This window comes from Zootoca vivipara, chromosome 9, assembly GCF_965207765.1.
Source record: "Zootoca vivipara chromosome 9, rZooViv2.hap1.1, whole genome shotgun sequence".
Taxonomy (NCBI): domain Eukaryota; kingdom Metazoa; phylum Chordata; class Lepidosauria; order Squamata; family Lacertidae; genus Zootoca; species Zootoca vivipara.
This window is the reverse complement of record NC_142592.1, coordinates 40,587,019-40,615,016: the sequence shown is the minus strand read 5'-3', so window position 1 is coordinate 40,615,016 and position 27,998 is coordinate 40,587,019. Positions and strand designations below refer to the sequence as shown.

The 27,998-nt window shown below is 42.4% G+C and overlaps 1 protein-coding gene across 5 annotated transcripts in view; it reads right to left on the bottom strand.

Annotated features, from left to right (window-relative positions):
• Positions 1-21,974, bottom strand: part of IFT56 (intraflagellar transport 56) — a 32,798-nt gene extending 10,824 nt beyond the window's left edge. The window contains exons 1-13 of one of the 5 annotated variants that reach the window (XM_035127022.3): positions 21,789-21,974; positions 21,346-21,483; positions 18,655-18,747; positions 16,719-16,833; positions 16,465-16,514; positions 15,587-15,732; positions 14,344-14,515; positions 13,566-13,640; positions 11,928-12,030; positions 10,297-10,352; positions 9,154-9,207; positions 6,262-6,325; positions 4,824-4,912 (exon numbers count right to left, since the gene is read on the bottom strand). In XM_035127022.3, coding sequence (XP_034982913.1) covers positions 4,824-4,912; positions 6,262-6,325; positions 9,154-9,207; positions 10,297-10,352; positions 11,928-12,030; positions 13,566-13,640; positions 14,344-14,515; positions 15,587-15,732; positions 16,465-16,514; positions 16,719-16,833; positions 18,655-18,747; positions 21,346-21,483 — 1,155 coding nt within the window. In that variant the 5' untranslated portion in view covers positions 21,789-21,974. Of the gene's footprint in view, positions 1-4,823; positions 4,913-6,261; positions 6,326-9,153; positions 9,208-10,296; positions 10,353-11,927; positions 12,031-13,565; positions 13,641-14,343; positions 14,516-15,586; positions 15,733-16,464; positions 16,515-16,718; positions 16,834-18,649; positions 18,748-21,345; positions 21,484-21,617 lie in introns of those variants that run through there. The other 4 variants (XM_088652059.1, XM_035127021.3, XM_088652058.1 and 1 more) reach the window with 4 other exon arrangements.
• Between the last annotated feature and the right edge of the window lie 6,024 nt (positions 21,975-27,998).

Genomic DNA, 27,998 nt, shown 5'->3' with positions numbered 1-27,998 from the left:
CCTTGAGGATCAGTCAAATTTAGGCACTAATTCGACCCATAGCTGTGAGGCATTTGCGAGCTTTTTTGCGGAGAAAGTCTTGACACTTCGCCGTGACCTTTCTGCCAATTTTGATACAATAGCGGAACTAGAGGCCCCTCGACTGTCTTCGAGTTTAGTATTGGACCATTTCGACCACATACTCCCCGCTGATGTAGACAGATTCCTCCAGGCTGGGAGGCCCACCACTTGCTCCCTAGACCCCTGCCCGTCCTGGCTGATTAGAGCGTGTCCAGACGAGGTACGGGGCCCCCTGGTTGAGATTATCAACTTGTCTCTCAGTTCAGGGACTTTCCCAGAGGAGTTGAAGGAAGCAGTGGTGCGTCCGCTCTTAAAGAAAGCATCGTCAGATCCGCTAGATCTATCCAATTATCGCCCTGTTTCAAATCTTCCATACTTGGGTAAGATAATTGAAAGAGCGGTTGCCGAACAGCTCGGTAGGTTTCTGGATGAAACATTGGCTTTAGATCCATTCCAGTCCGGCTTTCGTCCCGGCCACGGGACCGAGACAGCACTGGTCGCCCTAACAGATGACCTCCGTAAACAGCTGGATCAAGGCGGGTCGGGGCTGCTGATTCTTCTAGATCTGTCAGCCGCCTTCGACATGGTCGATTATGAGCTTTTAGACCACCGCCTTGCCGACGTGGGGATTCAGGGTACAGTCCAACAATGGCTGCGTTCCTTTATCTCAGGTCGGGGACAGAGGGTGGCGCTAGGGAGGGGGTTGTCACTGCGGCACTCCTTGGTGTGTGGAGTCCCGCAAGGTGCAATCCTTTCCCCAATGCTTTTTAATATCTTCATGCGCCCCCTTGCCCAGATTGTCCGGAGTTTTGGGCTGGGTTGTCATCAATATGCTGATGACACCCAGATTTATCTGTTGATGGATGACCGTCCTGCCTCGGCCCCGGACATATTGACCAAGTGCCTGGAAGCTGTTGCTGGATGGCTACGTGGGAGTCGGCTGAAGCTAAATCCTTCGAAGACAGAGGTCCTCTGGCTGGGTCGGGATGACATGGGGCGGGGGGGCCAACTTCCATCTTTCGCTGGGGCCCAATTAGTGTCAGCCCCTTCTGTCAAGAGCTTGGGGGTAACCTTGGATGCCTCCCTTTCCATGGAGGCACAGGTTGCAACCACAGCCAAGGTGGCATTTTTCCATCTCCGCCGCATTAAGCAGTTGGTCCCCTATCTCTCTCAACCTGATCTAGCCACAGTGATCCATGCGATGGTCACCTCTAGGCTTGATTATTGTAATTCGCTCTACGCGGGGCTGCCCTTGAAACTGACCCAGAAACTCCAGCGGGTGCAGAATGCCGCGGCGAGGCTCCTTACGGGGTCCCGGCTGCGGGATCATATTCATCCAGTGCTTTACCAACTGCACTGGCTCCCGGTGGAGTACAGGATCAGGTTCAAGGTGCTGGTTTTGACCTTTAAAGCCCTATGCGGCTTAGGACCCTCGTACCTACGGGACCGCCTCTCCCGGTATGACCCACAGAGGACATTACGGTCCACAAATAATAACATATTGGAGATCCCGAGTCACAAGGTGGCTAGGCTGGCCTCGACCAGGACCAGGGCCTTCTCAGTACTGGCCCCGACCTGGTGGAACGCTCTGTCCCAGGAGACTAGGGCCCTGCGGGATTTGTCATCTTTTCGTAGTGCCTGCAAGACAGAGCTGTTTCGTTTGGCCTTCGGACTGACGCAGTCTGACCCCACGGTTACCCTCCCCTAAGGTTTTATTTATAATGGTTTTATCTTATTCGTAGATTTTTAATTTTAAAATTGAATTTTAACATTGTATTATTCTGTTGTTTTAACTGAAATGTTTCTTTTATATTTGTGTTGATATTATTTGTTGTTAGCCGCCCTGAGCCCGGTCTTGACTGGGAAGGGCGGGGTATAAATAAAAATTATTATTATTATTATTATTATGGTTGGACAATGTTCTTGAACCTGAGTTTGACCAAACTGCGGGAGGCAGTGGAAGACAGAAGTGCCTGGCATGCTCTGGTCCATGGGGTCACGAAGAGTAGGGCACGACTAAATGACTAAACAACAACAAATATGCATAATAGGAGATGTAGAATATGTATAGGATTCTAGATTTCTTTCACCCATTTTTATGAATAGGTTACTTTTAGTGTGACAAGATGGAAAATAGGACAAGCAACCTTTAAAAGTTGCATATAGAAGACAGAATTTCACCAGTTCAACTACACTTGATGAATTTCTCTCTTCTTCCAACAACTATTAAAGGTGCAGCAGCCTGTCTATTTTTTTTGCCTGGCCACCCTAATTACATTCGCTGCAGCTAGATGTCACATTCGCTAATCATGATAAACCAAATGTACACATGCACTCTCCTCCCCTTGTGCATTCTACTTAATATAGCATTCCCTGGTTTGCCAAAGCAGAGTTTTCTGTGACATCCAAACTGGCAAACTGTGATCTGAGCAATCCCTGCAAACTAGGATTACAAACTACAGATTGATTCTGATTTGGCTGGATCGTTTAAACCAGATTACCAGTAGAGGTAACATGGCAAATTGTTTTACAGAAATATTTTATTAAGCCAGATGCACGAAAAAATGAGAGAGCAGGTACGATCCATGGTCTGGAATTTCAGAAAATGTGATGTCAGAATGCATCCATTGTGTACTGTTTGGTAAAATATACCCCCTGCCCACATACTCTGTATCAAAGGACAGCCCAGAGCATATTGTCCTAAGTGCTATTTCTCCTCATTCGTATAACTGCAGAAGGGCAAGGCATTAGTCAGTACACTGAAGCTTGGTCCCATTCAGCATCAATTCTCAGTTATGAGATTTTACCTAGGGTTTCCCACACACAAACACAAAGCTAGACACTTGCTCTTTAAAATTAAAGTGGAGATTCTCAGGATGCTAAAGTTCTGTGGAGATACTGATTTTTTGCTGTTACTGTGTGATCACTGAATCATAGAAGACACCCTTATTAAATCCCTGTCATATGTGCTTTGGGACAATTCCTTAGATCTTTCACAGATAAACTTACCAATTTGGTTCTGCCCTTATATAAACATGGCCAAGGTGACCACACCTATGTGACTAAGAATTTCAGAACGGTAGCAAAATAACAACCACATAGAAGTGGAACTTGATCAAAGCACTTTTCTGCCTACATGCATGCCAAGCCCATGCCCAGGAAAAAACACTGTTCACCTCCAGTTGTGGGAAAGTCATTTGTGCTGATATCTTTGGCTGTGTGGGAGGTACAAAGCACTTCCCAGACACACTAGTTTGGAACAGAAAGTGGCAGAATGCCAATAGACACCAAGCCTCAGTCAGAATGGAATGTGTAAGCACCAAATTAACTGTATGATCAGATTATGAATCGGGCTTTGTTCAGTGCTATCTGTCTTCAGGTATGCCTCACCAGCTGCTTACTCAAGCACTTTTATTTAATCAGTTCTATATTGTACTCAGTTTTTAGACTCTCTTTGTAGGCCTTTAAAAATTTGCTTCTGTTTTCATCTTTTTCATTCCTTTCTACAACAGCCCAGTTCTCATGTCACAAAACTATAGATAATGGTTTTATTCTGAAAACAGAAATTGCTCCTGTTTCATTCTTCACCCCTAGTGCTAGTGGGAGCAGCAAACCATGGTCCCTATTCACCTTTCCCCCAACATGTCTATCCTGTCTCTATCATGTCTCCTCCTACTCAACTTTTCTCTAAAGTAAAAAGTCCCAACTGTTGTAACCCTTCCCCATAGGAGAGTTGATCCACCCACATTATCATTTTGGTTGCCCTTTTCTGAACCTGTCCATTTTAATATTTTGTTATTATAGGAATAAATAAGAGAGCCTTTGTAATGGGCTTGGAGGTCCAAACAGTGAGACCTTTCAAAGATGTATCAGGACAACTGTTATTAAAAATAGTAAGTTAGATATCTGGAATTAGGCATGGATAGGTAAGTTTGCACACAGCAGTAAATTATTTAGGGTGGTAAAGTCTCGGTCAGTGGGGGGAGAAAAAGCTCCAAATGTTTTCTTTAAACTGGATAGAATGTCCACAGAACGGCAGATAACATTCAACAAAAGCACAAAATCCTAATTACATACATAGTGGAGTTTAAACTGGAACTTAGAAAAAGAGATCTTGACGTTCGAATGCTCACTGAAAATGCTAGAAAAATAAGGCACAAGCACTTGCAAACTTTTACAATGTTAAATGATTTGGGATCAGGTTATCTAAGTATGGCCCGCACCTACATTTACTTAAGTATAAAAAAGCTGAAATAATCACCAAAGTTTCCAAGAGGTGCATATGAGCCTGTTCAAGCTGAAAAGTCAGCATCATATGTCGTTCTCTCTGTCCTGTCAATAAGAAAGCTTAAGTATAGGGATGGACCTATACTTATGAAACACAGTCCTTCATAAAGTGTGTATTGCCCTTTCAATAGTGACTTTAAAAAAAAATTCTTAAGGTGTTTTTGTTTTGATCTGCCTTCATTCAATTGATGTGTCAATGATGGTTCACTGATAATTATTCAAAGGAATAGAATGTATATTTTAAGATGTTCGTTTTATATGTTTTAGACATCTGTTTTTTATGCTGCCTTATGAGGGCACTTGCCCTAAAGGGCTGAATATGTATTTATATTTTAAAATAAAACTCTCAGAAATGTGATTGAGATAATCATCCCTTCTTTTCACCTCCATTTTTTGGCAAGTTTATGCATCACACACAGAAAGTAATACATGCAAAGATTTATAGGAGACTACCAACTGATATAAAACATACTAACCTTCACTGAGTTAAGGTAAATAAGGACATCATCAAACTGCCTGAGCAGAAAGAAGCAAGATGCCATGCACTGTCTCCCAGGGATTGTATCTGAAGAACAGAAGTTATATGCACAATTTTTGAGTCTATTTCCTTATTATTATTATTATTATATGTTTTATTAAAGATTTTCTTGATTTACAAAAATATGTGCAATGTCTCTCATACCATTTTTACAAGTCAGTTTCATTTGTTGAGACATTGGGAAGAAAAGGGGGGGAAAGGTAGATGGGGGAAAGATGGGTGGGGGTGGGGTCGGGTGACGATGTTTCTATTTTACTTAATGTATAATACAGTGGTACCTCGACTTACGAAGACGATCCGTTCCGCGGCCGTCTTCGTAAGTCGAGGTTTTCGGTTCTCGAAGCGATTTTGCACTTCTGCGCATGTGCTGCCCGCCTGCCCGCGCCGGGCGCACGGGGCGAAAGGACTTCCGGGGGTTATCGACTTCGGAAGTCGAAACCTTCAGAAGTCGAAGCGTTCGGGTGTTGAGGTATGACTGTATAGTCTAGCTTCTCTATATATAATAGCCCAGAACCACAATCTGGCTACCAGGTCAGTTTATACTTTGTGGCAAACAAGTCTGCACTCAGAATAAATGTGACAAGTTGAGAAAAATAGCCCTAAATGTTTTTGATATAGCATATTACACATATTGGTTTCCTACTGAACTATCAGCCAGGTTTTCTATCACTACTTTCCTCTGTTTCTTAGCTGACCAGCAAGAGGCATCCTCTTGTTTTGGGATAGTGGAACTTGCATAAGCATTCCCGTTTGCATAAAACGTAAGCAATACTTCCACTACACAAGAAAACATGCCAGTGTAAAAATAGTCTTATGCATGGTTGAACCCAGGATTCCTATAAAGGTGGAAAACAGAAGGCTCTCCTCATGTATTATATTGAAAATATTTTAGAGAAGTAGCCATATTAGTCCACTGCAGTACCTTAAAAAGCTTAGTGTGATATGAACTTTCATAACCTATGCAGATTCGGATGTACAAATTCAAGATTAAACAATGTACATCTGTGAAAATGAAATCTGCGTGTTGAGTTCCTCATTTCTCCTGTTATGTCTTCTACAACTTTTCCTAATTATGTTAGGAATTTCCTGCTAGCAGGGGATAAGCAAATGTACAGGAATGGATAGAAAAGTCAGGAAAGTGAACAATATTGTTAAGCCATGATCCAAGTAAGGTGAATTAGACATTACAGCAAACTAGGCATGAGGCCTCTGTTTTTGGTGGCAGGTGTAAGTAGAGTGTATATATATGGTTCAGGTCACTAAGACAGAGAAAAATATTAACCAAGTTTTTTACTTGACCCAGGCAACAAAATGGTTGCATTCACTGGCAATATTGACATCTGAAGGAATGAGAAATCAGAAAAGTTAAAACATACCACATTCACTGGCAGATCCTCCTACCAGCTGAAAGAACTGCTGAGCAATTTTCAAGTGGTCTCTCTGGAAAAGAAACAAAGAAGCATGAAATCCATGAAAGCGCTGAGCAATGGGGCAGTATAGTCAGATCTTTGGAATATGGAGACCAAACTAAATATTACATGCAGATGTTATGTAAAAACAGATAGAGAAACAAAGTTTATTATTATGATTTGGTTTTTAAAATACAGTGATACCTCTACTCATGAATAACTCTACTTACGAATGTTTCTACTTACGAATGGAGCTCCGTCTGCCATCTTGGATGCGGTTTAGATAGGATTTTTTTTACTTACGAATTTTTAGATAGGGTTGCTTCTACTTACGAATTTTTTCTCCCAATGCATTCCTATGGGATTCGACTTACAATTTTTTTCGACTTACAAATGTGCGTTCGGAACGCATTAAATTCGTAAGTAGAGGTACCACTATAATAATATAAGTGTAAAATAATAGAGCTCTTTTAAAATCCACTATAAGAAAACAAAAAGCCATTGTCCAGATAACAGACTTCAGCTAACAATAGAGAATAAAAAGGTTTAGTACCTTGGTTATCTCCTCATCCACCTGCAGATGCCAAAGGAATTCAGGCAGTATGTGGGAGCAATAAACTTAGTCTCTCTAGTTGTCCTTAGACTGGAGAGCCTAAGTTTATTGACTTTCAGAAATATTCAACCTGTCACAAAAATGTTACAGTATGCAGGATTCCTGTTCAGTGTCTCAGCTATCCAACCTTGCCTTTGTGCAGCATAGTTCGTTCCTCCACCATCAAGTCTTTCATTTCCCCCTCCCTCTTCACCAATATTCTGCATTCTGAGGCCACAGAGCACACTCAGTCCTCATGGGAGTGTCTTGGGCTTTGCCTTCTTAAATCCCACTCCCAATATTTTTTTCCTATTTCTATAAATTCTGAGGTTCCTCTAAACATGCTGATATCACCCTATAGCAGTAACATTAGTGTATATGATGATTCACAATTCCATTTTTTCACTGGCAAATATGTAGGAAATACAAAAGAGCAAGAGCCAAGTTAGTATCAAAATCAACCTTTGAACAATCTTCCTAACAATACTATACTAGCCACTATGGATGTGGAATCTTTATATACCAACACCCCACACAATGATGGTTTACAAGCCATAAGGAACACCATTTCAGATAAAACCACAGCGGACTTTGCTACCAAACTCTGCCACTTTGTCCTTACCCACAACCACTTCAAATTTGGTGATGACCTGTTCCTCCAGATCAGCGGCACAGCCATGGGCACCCGCATGGCCCCACAGTATGCCAACATCTTCATGGCAGATTTAGAACAACGTTTCCTAAACTCCTACCCACTCAAACCTCTCTTGTACCTGCGATACATTGACGATATTTTTATTATCTGGACACATGGACAACAGACCCTGGAAACCTTCCACCAGACATTCAATGACTTTCACCCCACCATCAACCTAACAATGAACCAATCTATGCAAGAAATACATTTTTTGGACACTACTATAAAAATACAGGATGGACGTATAGACACCACCTTATACAGAAAACCAACTGACCGACAAACATATCTACATGCTTCTAGCTACCATCCCAAACATACCAAACAATCCATCGTATACAGCCAGGCCCTACGTTACAACCGCATCTGTTCCAACTCTACAGACAGAGAATCTCACCTAAGAGATCTACAGCAAACCTTTTTAGAACTAAAATATCCACCTGATGAAGTTAAACAACAGATCAACAGAGCCAGACTGATACCTAGAGAGAACCTGCTGCAAGACAGACCCAAAAAAGAAAATAACAGAACACCACTAGTCATCACATACAGCTCCCAAGTTAAAACAGTACAACGCATCATCAGAGATCTACAGCCTCTCCTGGACAATGACAGCTCCCTTTCTCAAGCACTGGGAGGAAGACCTTTCATTGCCTACAGACAGCCACCCAATCTTAAACAACTCCTCACCCACAATAATACAACCACCAGACTTAACATGGACACTGGTACCAGAGCCTGCAATAAACCCAGATGCCAACTTTGCTGCCACATACACCCGGACAACATCATTACTGGCCCCAACAACATCCAACATACCATCTCAGGACTATTTAATTGCTCATCTTCTAACATTGTGTATGCCATCAAATGCCAACAGTGCCCTTCAGCTCTCTATATTGGACAAACAGGCCAAACCCTACGCCAAAGGATAAATGGACATAAATCTGACATCAGGAACCAGAAGACAGAAAAACCAGTAGGAGAACACTTCAATCTCCCAGGACATTCTATACAAGATCTCAAAGTAGCTGTCTTACTACAAAAGAATTTCAGAAATAGACTGGAAAGAGAAGTTGCTGAATTACAACTTATCACCAAGCTCAAAACCATGGAGGGACCTGGTTTGAACAGAGATATCGGATTCTTATCTCATTATACATGATAAGCGATCTTCAGCCATCTCAACCCTTGCTTTTTCATGCAAAACCATTTGCAGTCGTTTTCGGTCATCAACAGCTATCAGTCAGTCAATCACCCACTTCCACCACCCTTCTGAGTGATCCCCCCTCCCCTCCCCATCCCCACCCCTCCCCACCCCTTCTCTACATAAGTGCCTGGGGACTTCTATTTCACTGTATCTGAAGAAGTGTGCATGCACACGAAAGCTCATACCAAAATAAAAACTTAGTTGGTCTTTAAGGTGCTACTGAAGGAATTTTTTTATTTTATTTCGACCCAGACCAACACGGCTACCTACCTGTAACCAAAATCAACCTGTTAGCTGAGTTGCAATGTGTTCTCGTCTACTCCATATTAATTACTCATGTAAAAAAGGTATTGTACTCACTGAGCCCATTTCCTGCCCAAGGACTGCATTCACCACTCCCTTTAGGATATACTCCTAGAGAAAGATTACGGTATATAAAATGAGGCAACCATTTACTGAAGCTTTAAAGCAGCTTGTGAAGTATTCTGTTCAAATTGCTTTACAAATACATAGATTTCTGAATAGCCTGTTTCCATGGTTTCTAAATAACTGTATTAAATATATAAACCAAAATCAATCTTGACATGTGCAGTTAGTAACTTGCATGAAATAGAGACTGTAGTTTAAAGAACACATTATAAAAAGGAGGGAAATTATAAATTGGGGAGGGGGGGGACTTCTGCTCAGTTTTCCGGTTCTTCTTTTGGCATTCACTAGCTCTGAACCTAATTTGAAAAGTCTGTCAAATAAATGCTTCTTTCCCTATAAAATACTGTTTTCATTCACTGTCTTTTAGTACAGAACCAGCAGAATTTTTAAGATCTATGTATTTTCCCCTGAAGTTTTAAGCCAATATATTATATGAGAGCACATGTTTAAATGGATTAAGATAGTGCACATTGAAACAGTTTTAAAGTTTCATAATGAATCTGGAATAAATCTCTAAACTGTTTTTTTTAAAAAAAGATACCGCAATATGTTATTTATGCTATTCTTGTGCTCCTTAAATATTCTGACAATATCTTAAAGTTTTGACCAAATGTGTTCTGCGACTCATCCTTTCGTCTCTATCAAACAAAGTGCAAACAATTAAAAGATACAGAGTTAGATCCAGAGTAAGCTATTAATACTTGGTTTCTATTGATTTCAGTGTAATCTAAGGCAAGTCAGGACTACATTTTCACAATGATTTCTGTGGAAACAGGGAAATTAATGTGCTGCACAATCCTATGCATGTCTACTCAGAAGTAAGACCTATTGAATTCAACGGGACTTACTCCAACTAAATGAGGTTAGGATTGCAACTTTAGTCTGAATGCAACCATAGTTTTTAAAAACGGATGAAGATCTGCACGCCTGTTTCGTTTTGATCCAATAATGATATACTTTATGTCCAAATAAAGTAAACAGATTCAAATATCTTTTAGGAACTTTTCCCACTCTATGACAGAATCTGTCCCAGATGACCATGTCTTCCATTATATGTATAATCTTTCCTTTTACCTGTGGGGTTGTAGGTTCCAGGTCTTTAATCAGATTGTAGGCTTCCTGCACATCATCTGAAAGAACACATTACAGTGCATACAGTATTGTGTTTCCCATGTCACCTTCCCACATCATAATTCATCTTTCCATAAAGGCATTCAAAAACAAAGGATGAAAAGGAACCATAAACTGCAACAAATGTGTACTTGCTGATTATACATTTCTTTAGTCTTTATAACAAATATGGGTTAAGTCATTTTTAATGCTATTTTTTCAGAGCAAAGGTTCACTAGTCTTTTTTTTAACGGATTAGCTAGCAGGTGCCTTCTGAACAGTACAGGGGCAAGATTTTTTAAAATCACATTCTTTTCTCTCATGCATTTATTCATCCTGTGAGGATGGGACAGGAAGAGGGCTAACAGCCTGTGACTGAGCTTTACCAAAGAAGAATTTTTGATTCAGAAACATTGACAACATTGACACTAAATAATGCAACCTTTTGGGAAAATAAACTAATGCTGCAATCCTAAATCCACTTACCTGGGAGTAAGCCCTACTTACTTCTGAATACATATGCTCAAAATTGCATGGTAAGATTTTGAAAAACTGTATTTTGACTCAAGATGTTAGAAATTGGGCTTTTTCTGCTAATTCCTATCATTGTTTCCATTTCCATTGTTCCTATAACTAAACTTTTATTCAGATGTATAACTCACACAAATCAATAACTGGAATTACACTTAATTTAGGCAGACCCTATGTACCCCATGTGGAGGGAAAGAATCACTTTAAGGGACAATAGAAGTCAAAATCCAGAAGATGTGAAATGCAGTGAAAAAGATGGTGATTTTATCCACATGTGGTGGAAATGTGACAAACTAAAAACTTTTTGGGAATGCATTTACAACGAATTGAAAAAAATATTAAGATATACCTTAAAAAAAACACCAGAAGATTTTCTCCTGGGAATGGTCGGGGAAGATATAGATAAAAATGACTATAAATTATTCCTCTATGCAACAACTGGGGCGAGGCTTCTCCTCGCAAGATTATGGAAACAGAAGCAACTCCCAACATTAGAGGAATGGCAACAGAAAATGATAGAATACCTGGAAATAGCTAAATTAACGGCAAGGATCAGATACTAGAGCAATGAAACCCATTTGAAAGAATGGAGTAAATTTATGAAATACATTGATAAATTGTGTGACTAACACAATTAGAAATATAATAGAAATTTAACCGCACCACAAAATATAAAAGGATTAATTGAAGAATAAGAACAATATATGACGTAGGACTAAATCAATATCAAGTGTCGGAAGGGTTATAAGAAAACAGTGATAAAATATTGTAATTACTCAACTTAGATATATTTATAATATAGGAATAAAAAGTGTACTTGGAAAATGACAGAAACAATGCCAAGGAGAAGGATGACTATAGGAAACAGGGGGAAGAAGAAGGGAAGTCGTATTTTTAGAGTTCCTTTCCCCCCCCCTCTTTTCTCCTTTGAATTTTGCTTTATTATTTACTAGGTTGTGAACCGGTAATGTTAACAAAAGAAATGTTTTGTACAATTGTTTACCTTTAAAAATTTAATAAAGATTATGTTTGGAAAAAAATAATAATCCAGAAGATGTGCTTACCTTGCCGAAGGTAGTAGATTACTAAATTCAATCTGGCTTCAGGAATGACATCAACCAGGGGAGGCAGTACTTGGAGAGACCCCTCCCCTCCTCGGAATACAACCTGCAGAAGAAAGTCCTCACTGTATTAGTACAGCAGCAAGTAACCTGCAGTGAACCATCTTACAGTGGTACCTTGGGTTTAAGAACAACCCTATTTACGAACTATTCTGTTTAAGAACTCTGCAAAACTGGAAGTAGTGTCCCGGTTTGTGAACTTTAGCTCGGTCTAAGAACGGAATCTGAATGGTGGAAGAGCACTGGCGGCGGGAGGCCTCATTAGGGAAAGCGCACCTCGGTTTAAGAATGGTTTCGGTTTAAGAACGAACTTCTGGAACGGATTAAGTTCATAAACCGAGGTTCCACTGTACATGCATTTTGAAATGTTTATTAAACTAAGAGGGAACAAGCTTCTGGTGAATTATGAATCTGTCATATTTTCTGCTTTTGAATTTTACAAGTTAAATATTTACTCCACCATTAAATTTCAACAATTCATGCATCATGAAAATACCAATTCCTGCACAGCTCAAACCAATTATCTTTATTTTTGTAAATGACATCTTAGTTTCATAAGCAAATATTCCAAAATAAGTTATTGGGGTGGGCCTAGGGGGTGGGGAGAGAAACAGAGGGAAAGATGAGGAAAATAAAGGTTGAATATGGGCAAATGCAGTTAGTTGTGCATACTTAGAAACTTGTCTAAGGAGAGTCTTTATAGACAACAAAACCACCTTTTCGCAGCTGGGGTTAGTTGATTTGGGAAAGTGAACATTATGGACAGAGATAAAACAGCAAATAAGACCATCCACAGCTTAAAGAAAAAGACAATGAGTTCTATGGTTTGAGCAATAGGAGTGGTAAATTATTTGACACCTTAAGTCTTGGATACACAGCACAACAGGGATAAGTTAGACTTAAGGATGCAATAGTTATGGTGGGAGATAACCAGAGCATAAGCCAGAAATTTTAGCAGAGCCGACAGAAAAGAATGGGTGGATTTTTGCAATGTTGTAAAGAAAGAACTGACAAGACTGTCAACTGTCTCAAAGGCAACAGAATAGTCAAAGATATCAAAGACAGATTTGGCAGGAATAATAATAATAATAATAATAATAATAATAATAATAATAATAATTTATTATTTATACCCCGCCCATCTGGCCGGGTTCCCCCAGCCACTCTGGGCGGCTTCCAACAAAACATTAAAATGATTGTTAATGATTTTATCAAGGGCAATTTCAGTTGAGTGTCAAGGGTGGAACATATATTGTAGGAAAGTCATCAAGAGGGAAGATGGATAGGAAAGGATAGGAAAGAACAGCAAATTTCAGGTGTCATGAGGCAAAGGACAGAAGAGAAATTGGCCAATAGTAAAATGATGGAGATGGTTCAAATGAGGTGGTTTTGTTTTTAGAGGTTATGGCACATTTGAACATGGGGAAACAACTGGAAGAGAGGACTAGGTTTACAGACTACTTGCACCTGACACAATACTTTCTTGGGCCAGCCAACAAGACATTCTTTTGAGTGCAGCCTATGTTATTCAGAACTTCATAAAAATTATGCAAGCTAGCTACTTTCATAATTGTTACTCACCAAATTGTGTTTAATGAGTTCCTTAGCAAACTCAAACGATGTTGAAGCACTGTCCATCAAGCTCTTAAGCTCTGCCTTAATTTTTTTAAGAAATTGCAAAACAGTGAGTGGAAGAACAGAACACACAATCAACAGAAGTAGCCATTGACACTACTCAAAAAAAATATTATCAGAGCCAGTTTGAGAATTTTGGGGGGGGAGGGCTTGCACAAAAATGCTCTCAACATCCCCTCCCTGAGTTGTCCCACCTCTTCTTTACTGCTGCCCGTTCACTTGCCCTCTCCTGTTGAACCTAATCTGCATCACTGCCCAGAGGGAGAACAAAGCTAGCAAAAATTGTTGTTCCTTCTCCTTGCCCGTCACTGCTCACTTGCCTTGAGATTCCCACCTCACAGGGGATTGGACAAGATGACCCTTGGGATTCCTTCCAACTCTACAATTCTATGATTCTAGGACAAGCATAGCCATGAGGTTCCAGGAGTTAGCCACGTAGTGCCTCTTTTGGGCGGTGTGCCTCAACAAGTGCCAAATGATGCCAACCCTCTGAAAGTGGTCCTGCATCTTATATTGTGGACCTCAACTGCCACATGACTAATTCATTTGAAGTGACACCAACATAACTAGAAGCACATACATACAGTATAGTCAAACAGACCACACACTGAGGTACATAGCATACAGTTAGAGCTTCTCTACAGAAACTGAAATATTACTTAAAAACTGAAACTTGCATGAAGGAGATTATGACTTTAGTGAGAAAAACATTTTAACAAAGTACCTCAGCAGCCTTCCCATTGTAGAGTCGGAAATGATTACAAGCCTTTAAGTTAAGAGCAATGGTGCTATCAGGAACTTGCTGAAGGTAAACAGCTAGCACCTCTTGTGAAACATCATAATAATCCAGTTTGTAGTAGCACAATGCAACATATACATTGAGAGCCAGGTATTCCCTGCAAGACATCAAAGTTCAAGCCATCAAAGTTTCTTCATTTAACTACATTCAGTGGCAGAAAATTCACCTAAAGCAGAACGCTCCTAAACAGAAATGTGCAAATAATGCTGCACATGTGTATTCTCAATACATGTTCTATCATTGGCAGAATGGTTTGTAATACATTTACAAATGCCTTTTGCTATGAACAATAGTGTGTGCATGGAAGTATTAGAAAAGAGTTTCCTGAAACTACAAGCAACAAACCAAATGGGATCACTAAGACCTATGCCTTGAATACTGAGCATATTTTAAGACATATATGAAGAAATGCAACTGTTGAGTCACTTTATGTTTATGCTTAATTATAAGATGGTTGCTTTCTGTTAAATACAGGGTTATTCAGAGGCTGTGCTTGTCAGGGAGTTCAACAGGTCAGCCCAGGAAACTAACATCCAAGGGTGGAGGTGAAGAAACCTAGTTACAATGGGAATCAGAAACTTAGGAAAACTCGACAGCTCTTCTGTTTGGCTAAGAGGTTGGAAGGTGGAATGCGGTCTATAACTGAAGCTGGCACACAGGATCAGAAAGTCACAGCTAGAAATCAGAAGAAAGAAGCCATGACAGAGAGTGTTGCAGCAAACCTGAATTCCACAAGAAAGAAGATGAAAACTGCAGTGCAGAAGGACAAGGACAGCAGTAGAGAACCCCTGGAATGCAACCATGCCCACCTGTCAGTCACATGACATTGTATGACATCAGGCACTGAGATCTGTAATCTCCAAACTCTGTTATCTTTTATATAAGAACTAATTGCTAATATAAGGAATCTGTGATCTCTGATCTTAGCGTTAAGTAATTTCATCCAAATTACTCTAGGAGGTCACAGGAAAATTTAAATCTTACTACTGGATCCCATTGGCCCAATGTTGTGGGATGTACTATAGTGAAATTTATAATAAAAAGCAAGAATCTTAGAGTATAACTCCAACTGCTAGAAAGAGATACACCGAAACGTTAGCCCTTCTCCATCAATAAAATGTCCAAAGAGTAGAGAAATGACAGACTGGGAAAGAAAAATATATCCAACCTGTTATCAAGAAGTATACGTTTGTATATATCAATAGCCTCTTGGTAATGAGACCGCATATAGTGGATAGATGCTAGGCTTAGCTGATCTTCTGTTATGTCTTGCAGATTCTGGTGAAAGCTCATTAATTTCTTCTCATCACCAAACTATACAGGAAATAAGAACTAGTATTACACAGATGCAGGACATACTACATACACACTAATAAATACAGCTAGCAGTAAGCAACTACTCTTTATCCTAGTAAATCAGCTCTCAAAAGTTACTAGCCCTTTTTTTTTACTAGTCTGCTGGAAGTTAGCAGAAGGGGGATGGAACTCTCTACTGTATTGTGCTTCCAGTGGCTTGCTGTATCTCTATGCTGGGTGCAGAGGACAGGGCTTCTCTCCTCTGGCAGCCCACTTGCTTTTCGTGCTTGCCATAGAATAAGGACACACTTCTCTCCTAGCCCTCTCACTCAACTACATGGAATTCCATGCACTCATCTGTACACAATTCCTTGTTGCCTATGGCTACCAGAAAAGTGCTTAAATAAAAAGCTTCTCTATACATATACATATTTTCAGGTCTCTACCATCTCCACCCCTTATTTCCCTTAGATACTACTTCTCTTTCCACTGAGTATAGCCTTCCAATAGGTAACTTACCCCTTAGCTCTCTTTCTTCTTGGATCTTCTTACCACTCCACTTCTGGGCTTTCATCCTCTGTGCCTACCCAGCCTCTATCTCTGCCCTACCTTTCCGTACCTAGACAAGTCGGGCAGGATTCTCATTCAAACTAGAAGTATTTGAAGATGGGGGAAGGTAGGGTCTGAGTTTCAAAATACTTTCAAGTACAAAATACTACTTGCCTCTGCATGGTTTTGTTTCCTACATACCTTGTGTGCTAGATGGAACAATAGGCGATTCTGAAGTCTACTTTTGGGAGCTGAAACAAAATCCGAAGAGCATTAAAACAAAATTTAATGCCAACATTTGGAGCAGTTCAGGGTTTGTAAATACTAGTGACTAACACTGAATTTGCTCAGGTGCACCACCATAACAACACAAATTTGTACATTTCTACTTGGTGGGACTTATTCTGAGATAAATGTATATAATATAATATTATAGCATCAGCAATCCGTCTTACCTTTCAAGGCTGCTTGTTCAGCTTGTGTATACATTCCCAAGAAGAAGTAAGTGCATGCTAGATTCACCCAAACATCAGGGTTGCAGCCAGATCGCTTTGTCAGATTTTCATATTCCTGAAACAAGTAACAGTTTTTGATATACTGCTGCCGTAACCATCAAACAGAAATTATAAATTTTATTTTGAGTTTTGAGCCTTGAGAACTTATCTTATCTTGAGAACTTATACATATCTTAGTAAATCAATCAATCTGTACCAACAATGTTGCTCTTTGCTTCTAGTGTGTTATCAAGCAAGATGTACTACTAACACTTAGGGAACATGTTGTATAAATATTAAATGTTTCATGTTTGTTTTTTCAGGAATCCTTACAGCAATGCAGATCAGTGTTATTACCTCTGAATTGCAGAGGGAGGTTAAAGACGTACATTCCCAATGCTGACCTGCTTAACTACAATACACCGGTTCTCAGCATGCCACCAGCTAAACTGACCATTTCAACTGACCAAGATCCTCCAAGCATAGCTGCCAAGTTATCCCTTTTTTTAAGGGATTTTCCCTTGTGCTGAATAGGCTTCCTCGCGAGAAAAGGGAAAACTTGGCAGCTATGCCTCCAAAGGCAAGTTCAAGAGTTACTTTTTATTTCTACACTAAAAGAAAAAAGACTATGCAGGTCTTTAATTAATGAGTTGGCATTACAACTGTGTTCAATGTCACAGAGTTTAAAGTTTCTTACTACTTCTAAATTAATGACCAAACTGCGGGAGGCAATGGAAAACAGGAGTGCCTGGCGTGCTCTGGTCCATGGGGTCACGAAGAGTTGGACACGACTAAATGACTAAACAACAAAACAACAACAACAACTTCTAAATTATGAGTGCAACAAAGCCAATGACTGTATAGACCATAAGCCAGGTGTCAGGGGGAAAGAGTACAGAGAGCCCCCTCCCATCTTGAGAAGCAGCTCTTCCACCAGCAGTAGCGTCAGCGGGGAGGGGGAAGAGTCCAGTGAGGAAGGAGGAAGAAGGAGACAGGGCTCTGGCAGCATGGAAAACATGGAAAGGAGACCCTTTTTCCCTCCGGTTCCGGAATTACGCAGGAGGAAACGCGGGAGGAGATTTGGGGTGCCCCGACTCTTATGTTGGAAGAAAACGCGGGAAGCGCCATTCCAGGGTTCTGGGTCAGACTGAGAACATGTATCCTGTACAGCTCTAGCACTGTAAATAGCCTGCACTCAATAAAAGCATGAAAAGGCAAAGGTCTGGAGAGTCTTTACTCTAGAGTAGTCACAACGCACCCCCTGTGACACCAGGGTTGAAAGAAGTTGGAAGAAAATTGAGATACTGTGCACAAAAAGCGATAGGCTGTATGGGATAGATAAACACAATTTCTCATCCAGCTCCTGATCTCTTAACCATCAAGGGTTACGTCTATACAAGCTTTTACATTAGATGGGGACATCTTTAGGACATGGAAGAACTCACCAATTTCAAGCTATCCCAAATAAATTTTTTTAAAAAAATGTGCTTTGAAAAATTAAAATTAAACTTGCTGCCTTATGGGGAAAGAAATACAAACACAATTCTTTTTACACCAAGACCTATTTCCCCTTACACAAACATAAGACTTTTGGAAAACAGCAGCAGCAAACTGACAATACCTAACCCTATTAATTGTGCAGTGCATAAGTCAAATAAATAAATAAATAATCCTGCCTTTCCCATCCTTGTGCCTCTCAGATCCACGAGTCTATAAGCATGCATAATCATAATCCAGCGTGAGGATATACCATTTTGTTTCAAGACTTATAGTACAATGCCATGATCTCCTTTTACTGAACTGCTCTAGGACAGGTCTCTTTCCACTCCCATCTGTTTTTTATATTAAGACAATATCCCCCTTCCTTCCAAAAGGAAGCAGGATTTCCTCACCTCACCTCCAGTGCTCTCTTGTAGTCACCCAGATGAAAAGCACAATATCCAATCCAGAGGTCCGCATCTTCATCTTGTTCCCCAACATGACGCTTAAACTTTCAGAAGGAAAACATTAAGATTAAAAGGATGCCCAAATGTGGATACTCTCATATGAAAGTTATTCCTAAAAGTAATTTTATGCTGGCAACTTTCTAGAATGAAACCGCACGATATGATACAAATATGTAATTGTTGACATTTTCAAGGGTTTTAACGTGGCTCACCTTCAAAAGCCTTAAGTGTTTATGACATACATAAACGTGATGAGGAGGCTGGAGGCAAGTAACATACAGTAGCTTGTTTTTAAAATACTTTGATAGCTGGTTTTCCCAACTGAACTCTGTGCCTTTAACAACAACTTGACGAGCAGAAATTCATTGGTTGGTCACAGCATCGCCAGTACCAAATCCAACTTAAAGGAGCCGTTAATGGTACAGTGCCTAGTGCATATGGGAAAAAGATTCCTGCATTGCAAGGGGTTGAACTAGACGACCCTTGGGGTCCCTTCCAATTCTACAATTCATCAGAGAAGCACAAAGACTATAGGCCTATGCCTTACTGCAGAATAGGCCTCCATTAAAACAGAAACTTTAGTATTTAGACCAGGGGTGGAAGAACCACAGCCCCAGGGCAAAATGTGGCCCTCAATGCTTCTCTCTCCAATGCTCAGTACTCTCTCCAACAATGCCTCCTCCTTAGGCCACACCCCTCACTGTTCCTCTTCCATAGCCTCCTTAGCTGCTTTTCCTGACACAGTTGTGTACTTAAACTGTGATAATACCTCTTGCTTGCCTGGCTGGACAATACAGAGACAAGCATAGCTGCCAAGTTATCCCTTTTTTAAAGGGATTTTCCCTTATGCTGAATAGGCTTCCTCGCGAGAAAAGGGAAAACTTGGCAGCTATGGAGACAAGGTGTGTATGTTTTTATAGAGGGGAACAGGATAGTATCAGAGATGGTGGGGGTATGCCACTGTCCTGAGCACACCCAGCCCCAATGAAGACAAGCAATTTGCAGTTTAGTTCTTTATTGGCAAAGCACTCAATTACATCAGCTCCTGAGGTGCAAGGGATATACACCTCACTCCTGCTGATTAGCTACAGGTAACTAGGCATCTACTTCTTCACTTATGCTCCAACCTGGATAGTTGGAGCAACAGCATGCACACCCCTTCCAACTCACTTAAACCCCGTCTGGTGTGGTGTATGCAAGCAACTAGCAACTTCTCCTGTGTGGCAGCTCCACCTGCTCCTATCACTTTAAGCCCCTCCTTGTCCTTGGGAGACAGTAGGGGAGGGATAGCAGAAGTCTCTCTGGGACTGTCTTTTCCACCTGAGTCTTCCTGCAACTCTGTCCTGGCCTCCTCTCTTCCTGTCTCTGGCTGACACAAAGCCCCACAAATTGCTGGCCCTTCCCCTGAATCGTCCTCCTGCTCCCCTGCCTCTTCTGCCCACCTCTCTGACTCCTGCCTGTCCCTAATAGCCACTCACCTGACGTCCTGCTGCATACTGAGACAGAGAAGGGGGTGAGGTGACAGCAAGATTGGCATGGTGCAAACGTGCTTGCAGGGCACCATCTGTCTGCACAGTGCAAAGCTTGCCCCTCCCCCTTTCCATCCTGGTATTCAGCAGCAAAACAACTGGAGACCAAGTGAGCAGGGTAGCTCCCTCACCATCTACTACTGTCAGAGAAACATCTGACTTTTGTGTGGCTTGTAGCCTACTATACAAAAGTATGCATCACATCCATTGCCCCACCTGTGTTTTTTCTTTTGCCTCCTGCCATGGTTGCTATTGGCATATCTTACCACCCTCAAATGCTATCCACGAAGGACTGGAAAAAGTTCTCCACCCAGATTTAGACATTAGAAACTGAATCAGTCGGTATAAAACTCTTGCTTCAAATCAGGCATAGGCAAACTCGGCCCTCCAGATGTTTTGGGACTACAATTACCATCATCCCTAACAGGACCATCTGGCGGGCCGAGTTTGCCTATGCCTGCTTTAAATGAATATAAGTACAGTATGCAAATGTTCACAGGCAAACTCTTTATAATCCATTTTGCTCATCCTCCTCTGGTTTTGTGTGTGGAGAACATTAGATTTCTTGTCCTCATCCCACGGCCTTTGGAGTAGCAGCATTACACACACTTAACATCCTAACTGTATCAGGATGGTGAACCGTACTTAAGAGTGTATAAGTCAGGCATCCCCAAACTTCAGTCCTCCAGATGTTTTGGGCTACAATTCCCATCATCCCTGACCACTGGTCCTGTTGGCTAGGGATCATGGGAGTTGTAGGACAAAACATCTGGAGGGCCACAGTTTGGGGGTGCCTGGTATAAGTAATCTTCTGGAAGTGGTACCAGGTCTCCAGCAGAAAGCAATTCTGTGCAGTGGTCAAACTTCGCCTCCTACGCCTCACAAAGCGGGAAAAATAAAAGCAGGCTGAGAATAAAGGAGCACCTAGGTCCTAGACTCTCCCTCTGCAGCAATCAAAGGCAGGAACAGGAGGGTGAATGTTAAGGCCCCTTATTTCCAAGGCATTAATTCCCACTGGTCCTAAGGCTACCACCAGCCCCTAAGCCCATCCCCAGCGCCATCTCTGTCGGTTCCTGGCGCAAGGTCCGCATTTCCAAGCCGTGCCCCTGGTACCTCCAGTAGGGCGATGGCCCCAGTGAAGTCCCGCTGGGTCAGCAGCTCCTCCAGCTGCGGGATTCGCTTGCCTTTCTTTTTGCGCTTGTCAGCGGACTGAGAGCCGCCCCCCACGGCGGGCTTGAGCCGCGAGAGCATCTACAAAAGGCGAAGGGGGTTGGGGGAGGGAAGAAAGAGCAGATATAGGTGAGGTTGGCGGAATGAGGCTCCGCTAGTCCCCCCCCCATTCCCCAATTTTCCGAGGAGCCCCTTAAAACATCCCTGCCCCTCACCATTTTGCCCGCAGGCCTAATCCGCAACCACTACAACCCACGGCTGCTTTACTGTTTGGCCAAGGACTCCGTTCCCCTGGCAACCGCGCGGGCGGGCGGTAGTTAGGGAAGGGGAATCTGGACAGGGAAACATCAAATAACGACCGGGTGGCAACTGCCAGCCATACTCACAGTTCCGCTGCTGATCCCGCGCCAGGTTATCCCGAGGAGCTTCAGGGATGCGCGCGCGCTGGCGACGCAGCAGAGGCGGGGACGCAGCTGTGGCTTTTTTTCGGAGGGGGGAGGGGGGAGGAAGGAGAGGCCCACTTGAGAGCCAGACTCTCCACCAGGGCTGCATTTTACTGACAAAGCTGGGAAGCTCTGTGGTTTGTAGCCACAAAGGCTGCTCCGAGAGGCACACATTTTGCGCTGCTCCCATAGGTTCTTAATTCTAGCGACACACGCAGACAACCCGACGCAGTCAGATTTTTCTTTTCTTTATATGTGAAAAGATGATTGCCATGGCGGAAGTAAAATGTCTATCACCAGTGTCCTGTACCATTTAAAGCACATTTGTATGACTCCTGTTATCAAAATGAAGACCCAGGTGGAATCTAGACACATGTAAAAAAAGATGTGAAAATGCTTTTTTAAAAAGCGTTTTGAAAAATATATTGAATTTGCCATAAGCTCACCATAGCTGAGTCCCTACAGCTGCTTGAATGATCTATTAGTACATTTTAGTCCTCCCCTATCTTTCATAAGATTGAGTAAGTGGGTGAAATTCTCTGGAATAGGGTTATTAGGCATTTTCTCCTGCACCACTTCCCACCACCGGCTTTGGATTGGGGCTAGTGGCTGTGTGGCATTTGTAGATCTTGATACCATTCTGCGCTTTCTGCAAATGTTTTACCTATACATTCTTAACAAAATAAAAAAAATTCCTTCCAGCAGCACCTTAGAGACCAACTAAGTTTGTCATTGGTATGAGCTTTCATGTGCATGCACACTTCTTCAGATACTAAGGAATTTTTTTATTTTGTTTCGACTACGTCAGACCAACACAGCTACCTACCTGTAACTAGAACTATATATTCTTACACACTCCTCTCATGTTGCAGGACCATTGCTACTGAGGTTTAGTTTCATTTGGATGAGAGAATGCTGGAGACATAAATATACCTCATTCTGTCTGTATCTTAAAAACTGTCAACCTGCCAATTATTTGTTGCAGACAAGTATGTGTTTTCATGCCCAAGTTAATCACAGATATAGGTTTCTTATTTCTGTTTTTGAAGATGAAATGTGGGGATTCTGTCACAAAATACCACAGCACTGAATGCTGATACGCAGAACAAAGCATAAATATATTTAATACTGCAAGCTTCCACCTTTATCAAATCTACTTTTGTGACATGTAACCTGATAATAATGAACAGTTTTTTCCTTATGCCATCAAACTGTTAAACTCGTAATTGGGTAGGGGAGACCAGTTGTGGGTTGGGGTTCCTTTGCTGTGCTGTTCCATTTTATTGTGAGCGGAATAGTGTTTGTATGAGGTACGTTTTTTACATTGCAATGTAGTCAAAGCAAAATTCCAAGTATGCTTGGTACTTGGCCAATAAATTATTCCTATTCCTATTCCTATAATCTTTAGTATTTTCATAGTGTGGTATAGAAGTCAGAGTTTTGGATGAGGAGTAAGGAAACATATTCAAATCCCCACTCAGCCATGAAGTTGATTGGGTGACATTTGTCCAGCCACTCAGGGCTTCTTCACACTTTCTCATGGCCTGCAGCGACCCTCTACCCCACCCCAAGGAAAACCGCTCTAGCACTCAATCGGAACAAATGGAAATTCGGGTTTTCTCTGAATTGACATTTGCTCTGATTTAGAGCTAAAAAGAGTGGTTTCCTTGGGAAACAAGCGGAAAACTACTTGGACCCATGCTTTCTAGGCATGAGACAAGCAGAGGTGTGGACATGTCCTAATTCTCAGCCTAAACTCCCTCACATGACCAAAGTGACTATTTTAGTCATCCTTACAAGAACCGTGTACAGTAGTTGAGTGTTTTTATCCATATGGTGCAGATATGTGAATGCAGCTGAAAGTTTGGTTTGACTCAGACCACCGAGCAAATTTATAGCAGAGGCAACATTTAAAACAGGAACTTCCTGGTTCCCATGCCATTTTCTTAGCTGCTATAGTAGCTCTCAGATTAGATAAAATATTAGATATAGAAGATGTAACGGGAATTTAGAACACAAAGAAGTATATAAAGTAAAAATTATCACCAAACTGATAAACAAGGCAGTCCTATTAGAAATGTTTGCTTATAAAAAGCAAATAGTGATTTCAGAGGAGGGGGGGTATTGAACTGTGGCATTATGCCACAATTCATACTATCAGCAGTGTATCCATTACCTGCATTATCTCAGAGATTGTGTACTTTGAGTGATTAATGAACTTGTTTATACCACATGCAATGTTTTTCAGTGACTTGGTTTATTACACGTTAAGAGCTGCAAAAGGGTCTAGTGAAGATTTATATTAAAAGATTTATATTAAAATATAAAGAGAGGCTCAAAAAGGCATTGTTAGAGACACCTAAATGCTTTTTGAAAAGCAGTGTGCTTTGGGAAGATGGACATCCCTGGTGGCTGTTGCATGTACAGTAGTGTAAATGAACACAAATAAGAAGTAAAAGTAGTGAGCAAATATTTCTTGCAGTAATAAAAAACATAACAAAGGACAAAACAGTAATTTCTCTCCCTTAGGATAATGCTCTTAAGTTGCTGTAGGCCAAAGAGGAAGAGATTATTTATTTAGAGTATTTGTGCACTACTTTTCAGCCAAAAAGGCTCCCAGAATGGCATATGTGCAATAAATTGAAACTAAAGGTTCCCTGTGCACAAACTTAGGACTTAAAAAACACAGCATACAAGTGAAAAGGGACAGGGATGGAAGAGAGGGAGTGTGATCTTGTCTTTTGCCACTGGTGTTCTGGCTGGAGAGAGGTCCAAATGGGGCATGGTGGGGCAGCCTTGGAGCTGCCAGATCAAAAACTTCATTGTTTCCCAATATTGTGTTCTATTCTGATGCTGGATCCCACAGTACCTAACTGGAGGTAAAGCAATGAAGGCTGGTCAGAAGTTGCAGAAGTTTGATAAATAAATTAAAAGTAGTCATGGCCATTAATTTCAATGGTCTGCTCTGAGTAGGACTGGAATTGGATACAACCCTTAAACTGGAGGAGAGGCCACCCCCAATTAAAGTGGTAAGAATAGAAGGGGCTGCTAACAGCATCTCCATGAAGAGGAGTTGCAGAACAGCAGCAGAGGCAGGGATAATATGAAGGCAGGGGACATATAGTGTGGTTTACCCCAAGCCCTGAGCCTTCATAGTTTAGGAATCCACAACCTTCCTTTATACTTAAAAAAGTAAAGCTGTCATAATTCAGCCCCCATTGGAGGATTTGTAGTGCAGTATCAGAATCCTGAATTTGCATGAAGTTAGAGTGCAGCCCGCATTGGAGGATTTGCCTCATCACAATCCTGGATTTGCATGAAGTCAGGGTGCAGCAGGGGAGCAAAAGAGAAGACAGATTTTAAACTGGTTTTGAACAATGGAATAGAGATTTGAATAAAGAAAACAGGGGGGGGGGAGTGGTGATTCGAAACAACAGCAGATGTTTGAGTAGAGTAAGCAGGGGGTAACACTGAGAGAGGGAAAGTGGCAGTTTAAAACAAGGTTTGAGTACAGCCCCATGTGCAATAATAAATTTGTAAGTCTTTAAAGTTGCGCAATATTCTCTAACTACCTCGCCCTGCCACGCATTGCAGTGGCTAATCCCTGTGACTGCCCCCACCCTGTCCCAATTCATGCCCTATTCTGTTCCTCCCCCCCCCCCGTGCCTGTGAATGCCCCAACTCCCTCCTCCCCCCAACCCCCACCCAGGCGAGTCAGTACCTCCATTCGGCCTAGTCTGTAAAGGGTATTGTGTTCCTCCCCCCCGGGTCATCCCTGTGAATCCCCCAACTCTGTCCCGAACTTTATCCCGTCCCCTCCTCCCCCCAACCCCCACCCAGGCAAGTCAGTACCTCCATTTGGCCTAGTCTGTAAAGGGTATTCTGTTCCTCCCCGCCCCCCCGGGTCATCCCTGTGAATCCCCTAACTCTGTCCCGACCTATATCCCGTCCCCTCCTCCCCCCAACCCCCCCCCCACAGGCGAGTCAGTACCTCCATTCGGCCTAGTCTGTAAAGGGTATTCTGTTCCTCCCCGCCCCCGGGTCATCCCTGTGAATTCCCCAACTCTGTCCCGACCTATATCCCGTCCCCTCCTCCCCCCAACCCCCACACAGGCGAGTCAGTACCCCCATTTGACCTTGTCTGTAAAGGCTTCGGCCTAGTGGTGCTATTCCTACACAATCTGGTGTATGTTCCTTTCAAGTCCACTGGAGGGTGCTAGGTTTTTTAAGACAAATTCACGTTTTTACCTGTGTTAGGTGTGCGATTTGGAGACTCTAAGGTTCTGCAAACACACTCGTATTGGCAAGGAATGCTGTGTCCAAATTTGAGCGGAATCAGTCAAGCGGTTTCCAATAAAAGTGGACTATAACAACCATGGCCCTTCTACATCTATATACGGTATGTAAAAATCTTGAAAGTGTCAGCCGCACTTTTCTCCGTAACCGCTTGACTGATCGTCTTGAAATTTTGACACAACGATCCAGGCCACTTCCCGAGGGTTGTTGGGGTCAAAATACCCTCAAATTTCGCATCTGGGCAGGTAGAAACCTGGTTTTCCACCAAGTCAAACAGCGCCCTCAAGTGGCGTTATACCCCTCCTCCACCCCCTCCCTTCCTGTGAAATCTAAGCCACACCCACAAACCAAATGACATCATCAACCAAGCAACTGAAACCACCAAGGCGGCCATTATCAGACCCCTAGGCCTGGCCCCCACTAGGCCAGGGGGGGATATAACCCACAGCAACGCACTTGGGGGCATGGCAAGGGGTTTTTACTTTACAATTTAGCACCACTACCCCCCCAAATTCCCCACCAAATAACCACAAAACAAAAATAAATACCATCCTTCAACATGTCATGAGATACGCCAGTCACGGAGGGGGGACGACACCAACAGAATAGATCATGTATCGGGACACGTGGGGGCAGTCACAGGGATTAGCCACAACAACGCGCCACACCCACAAACCCCGCCTCCGCCACGAGATCCTGTAAAACAGGGGGACTCTGAGGCTCAGGGGGATCTGAAGGGGGCCTATTACAGAGTCAGGCCAGGGCCAAGGAATGGAGATGCAGGGCGGAGGCCTCGGGTCACATTTAAATACTAGCCCAAGCCAAGGCCTCGCCTCTACTTTACAGCCTAAAGACTAGGCCTTGGCTCCATTTTACAGACTAGGCCTCAGCTCTACAGCCCTTTAAATACTATCCCGAATGGAGTCCTGGGTGGGAGGTGGGGGGAGGAGGAGCCCAAATAGGTCATGGCCTGACGTAGGGTGGGGGAAGCAACTGTCCAACAACCACCAAAACAGCCATTCCACCCCCAAAGCCCAAGCCCAAAGCCTCTCCCGGCGGCTGCATTAATAAACGCCTAGCAGCATTAGGCAGTCATTTATCATTTATCCTAACATGCACCTGGGGGCACAGCGAGGGGTTTTCACTTTATAATTTAGTGGGCGTCATAGCTGCCAAGTTCTCCCTTTTTTAAAGGGAAATTCTCTTATGCTGAATAGGCTTCCTCGCGAGAAAAGGGAAAACTTGGCAGCTATGGTGGGCGTTGTGTCACATGCGAGACTCCGGCGGCCATTTTAAGTAAGGGCAGTCATGCCCCTTTTAACCTAGGCTTTACAGTATATACTACAACTGATTGTAAGCCTCTGTGTCTTTTTAAAAAAACAACAACCATGCACTTTCTCTCCCCAGTTTAAGTCCTCAGATATTTGCAGTGGCCACCCCCCACCCCATTTACAATCCCCTACCTCCCCCTTGCCACTTCCTGGTTTTTTTTATGGAACTGAACAACTCAGGTGCTTCAGAACGCGCCTTCTGTTGTCAGGCCCTTGCAGGGCCAGACAGAGGCCCGGGCCAGGTAGATAATGTGTCCCTGTTTTTAACCCTTTTGTTACTTTTTTCATTTTACTGATTATGAATATGCTGACCGAGGCCCCCTTTGGATTCGGAGGCCTGCGCCAAGTGGCCCATATGATCCCCCTCCTTCTGTCTGGGCCTGTCTGTTGCTACGGGGCTGTGGGGCTTCGCTATTTGACCCCCCCTCCGGTCGGGATTTTTTAAGTAGTTCTCTGCGTCCCAGGGCGCATCATCACCCCCAAACCTTAATCTAAATATATAAAAATGTTCACGATGCGTGCGCAG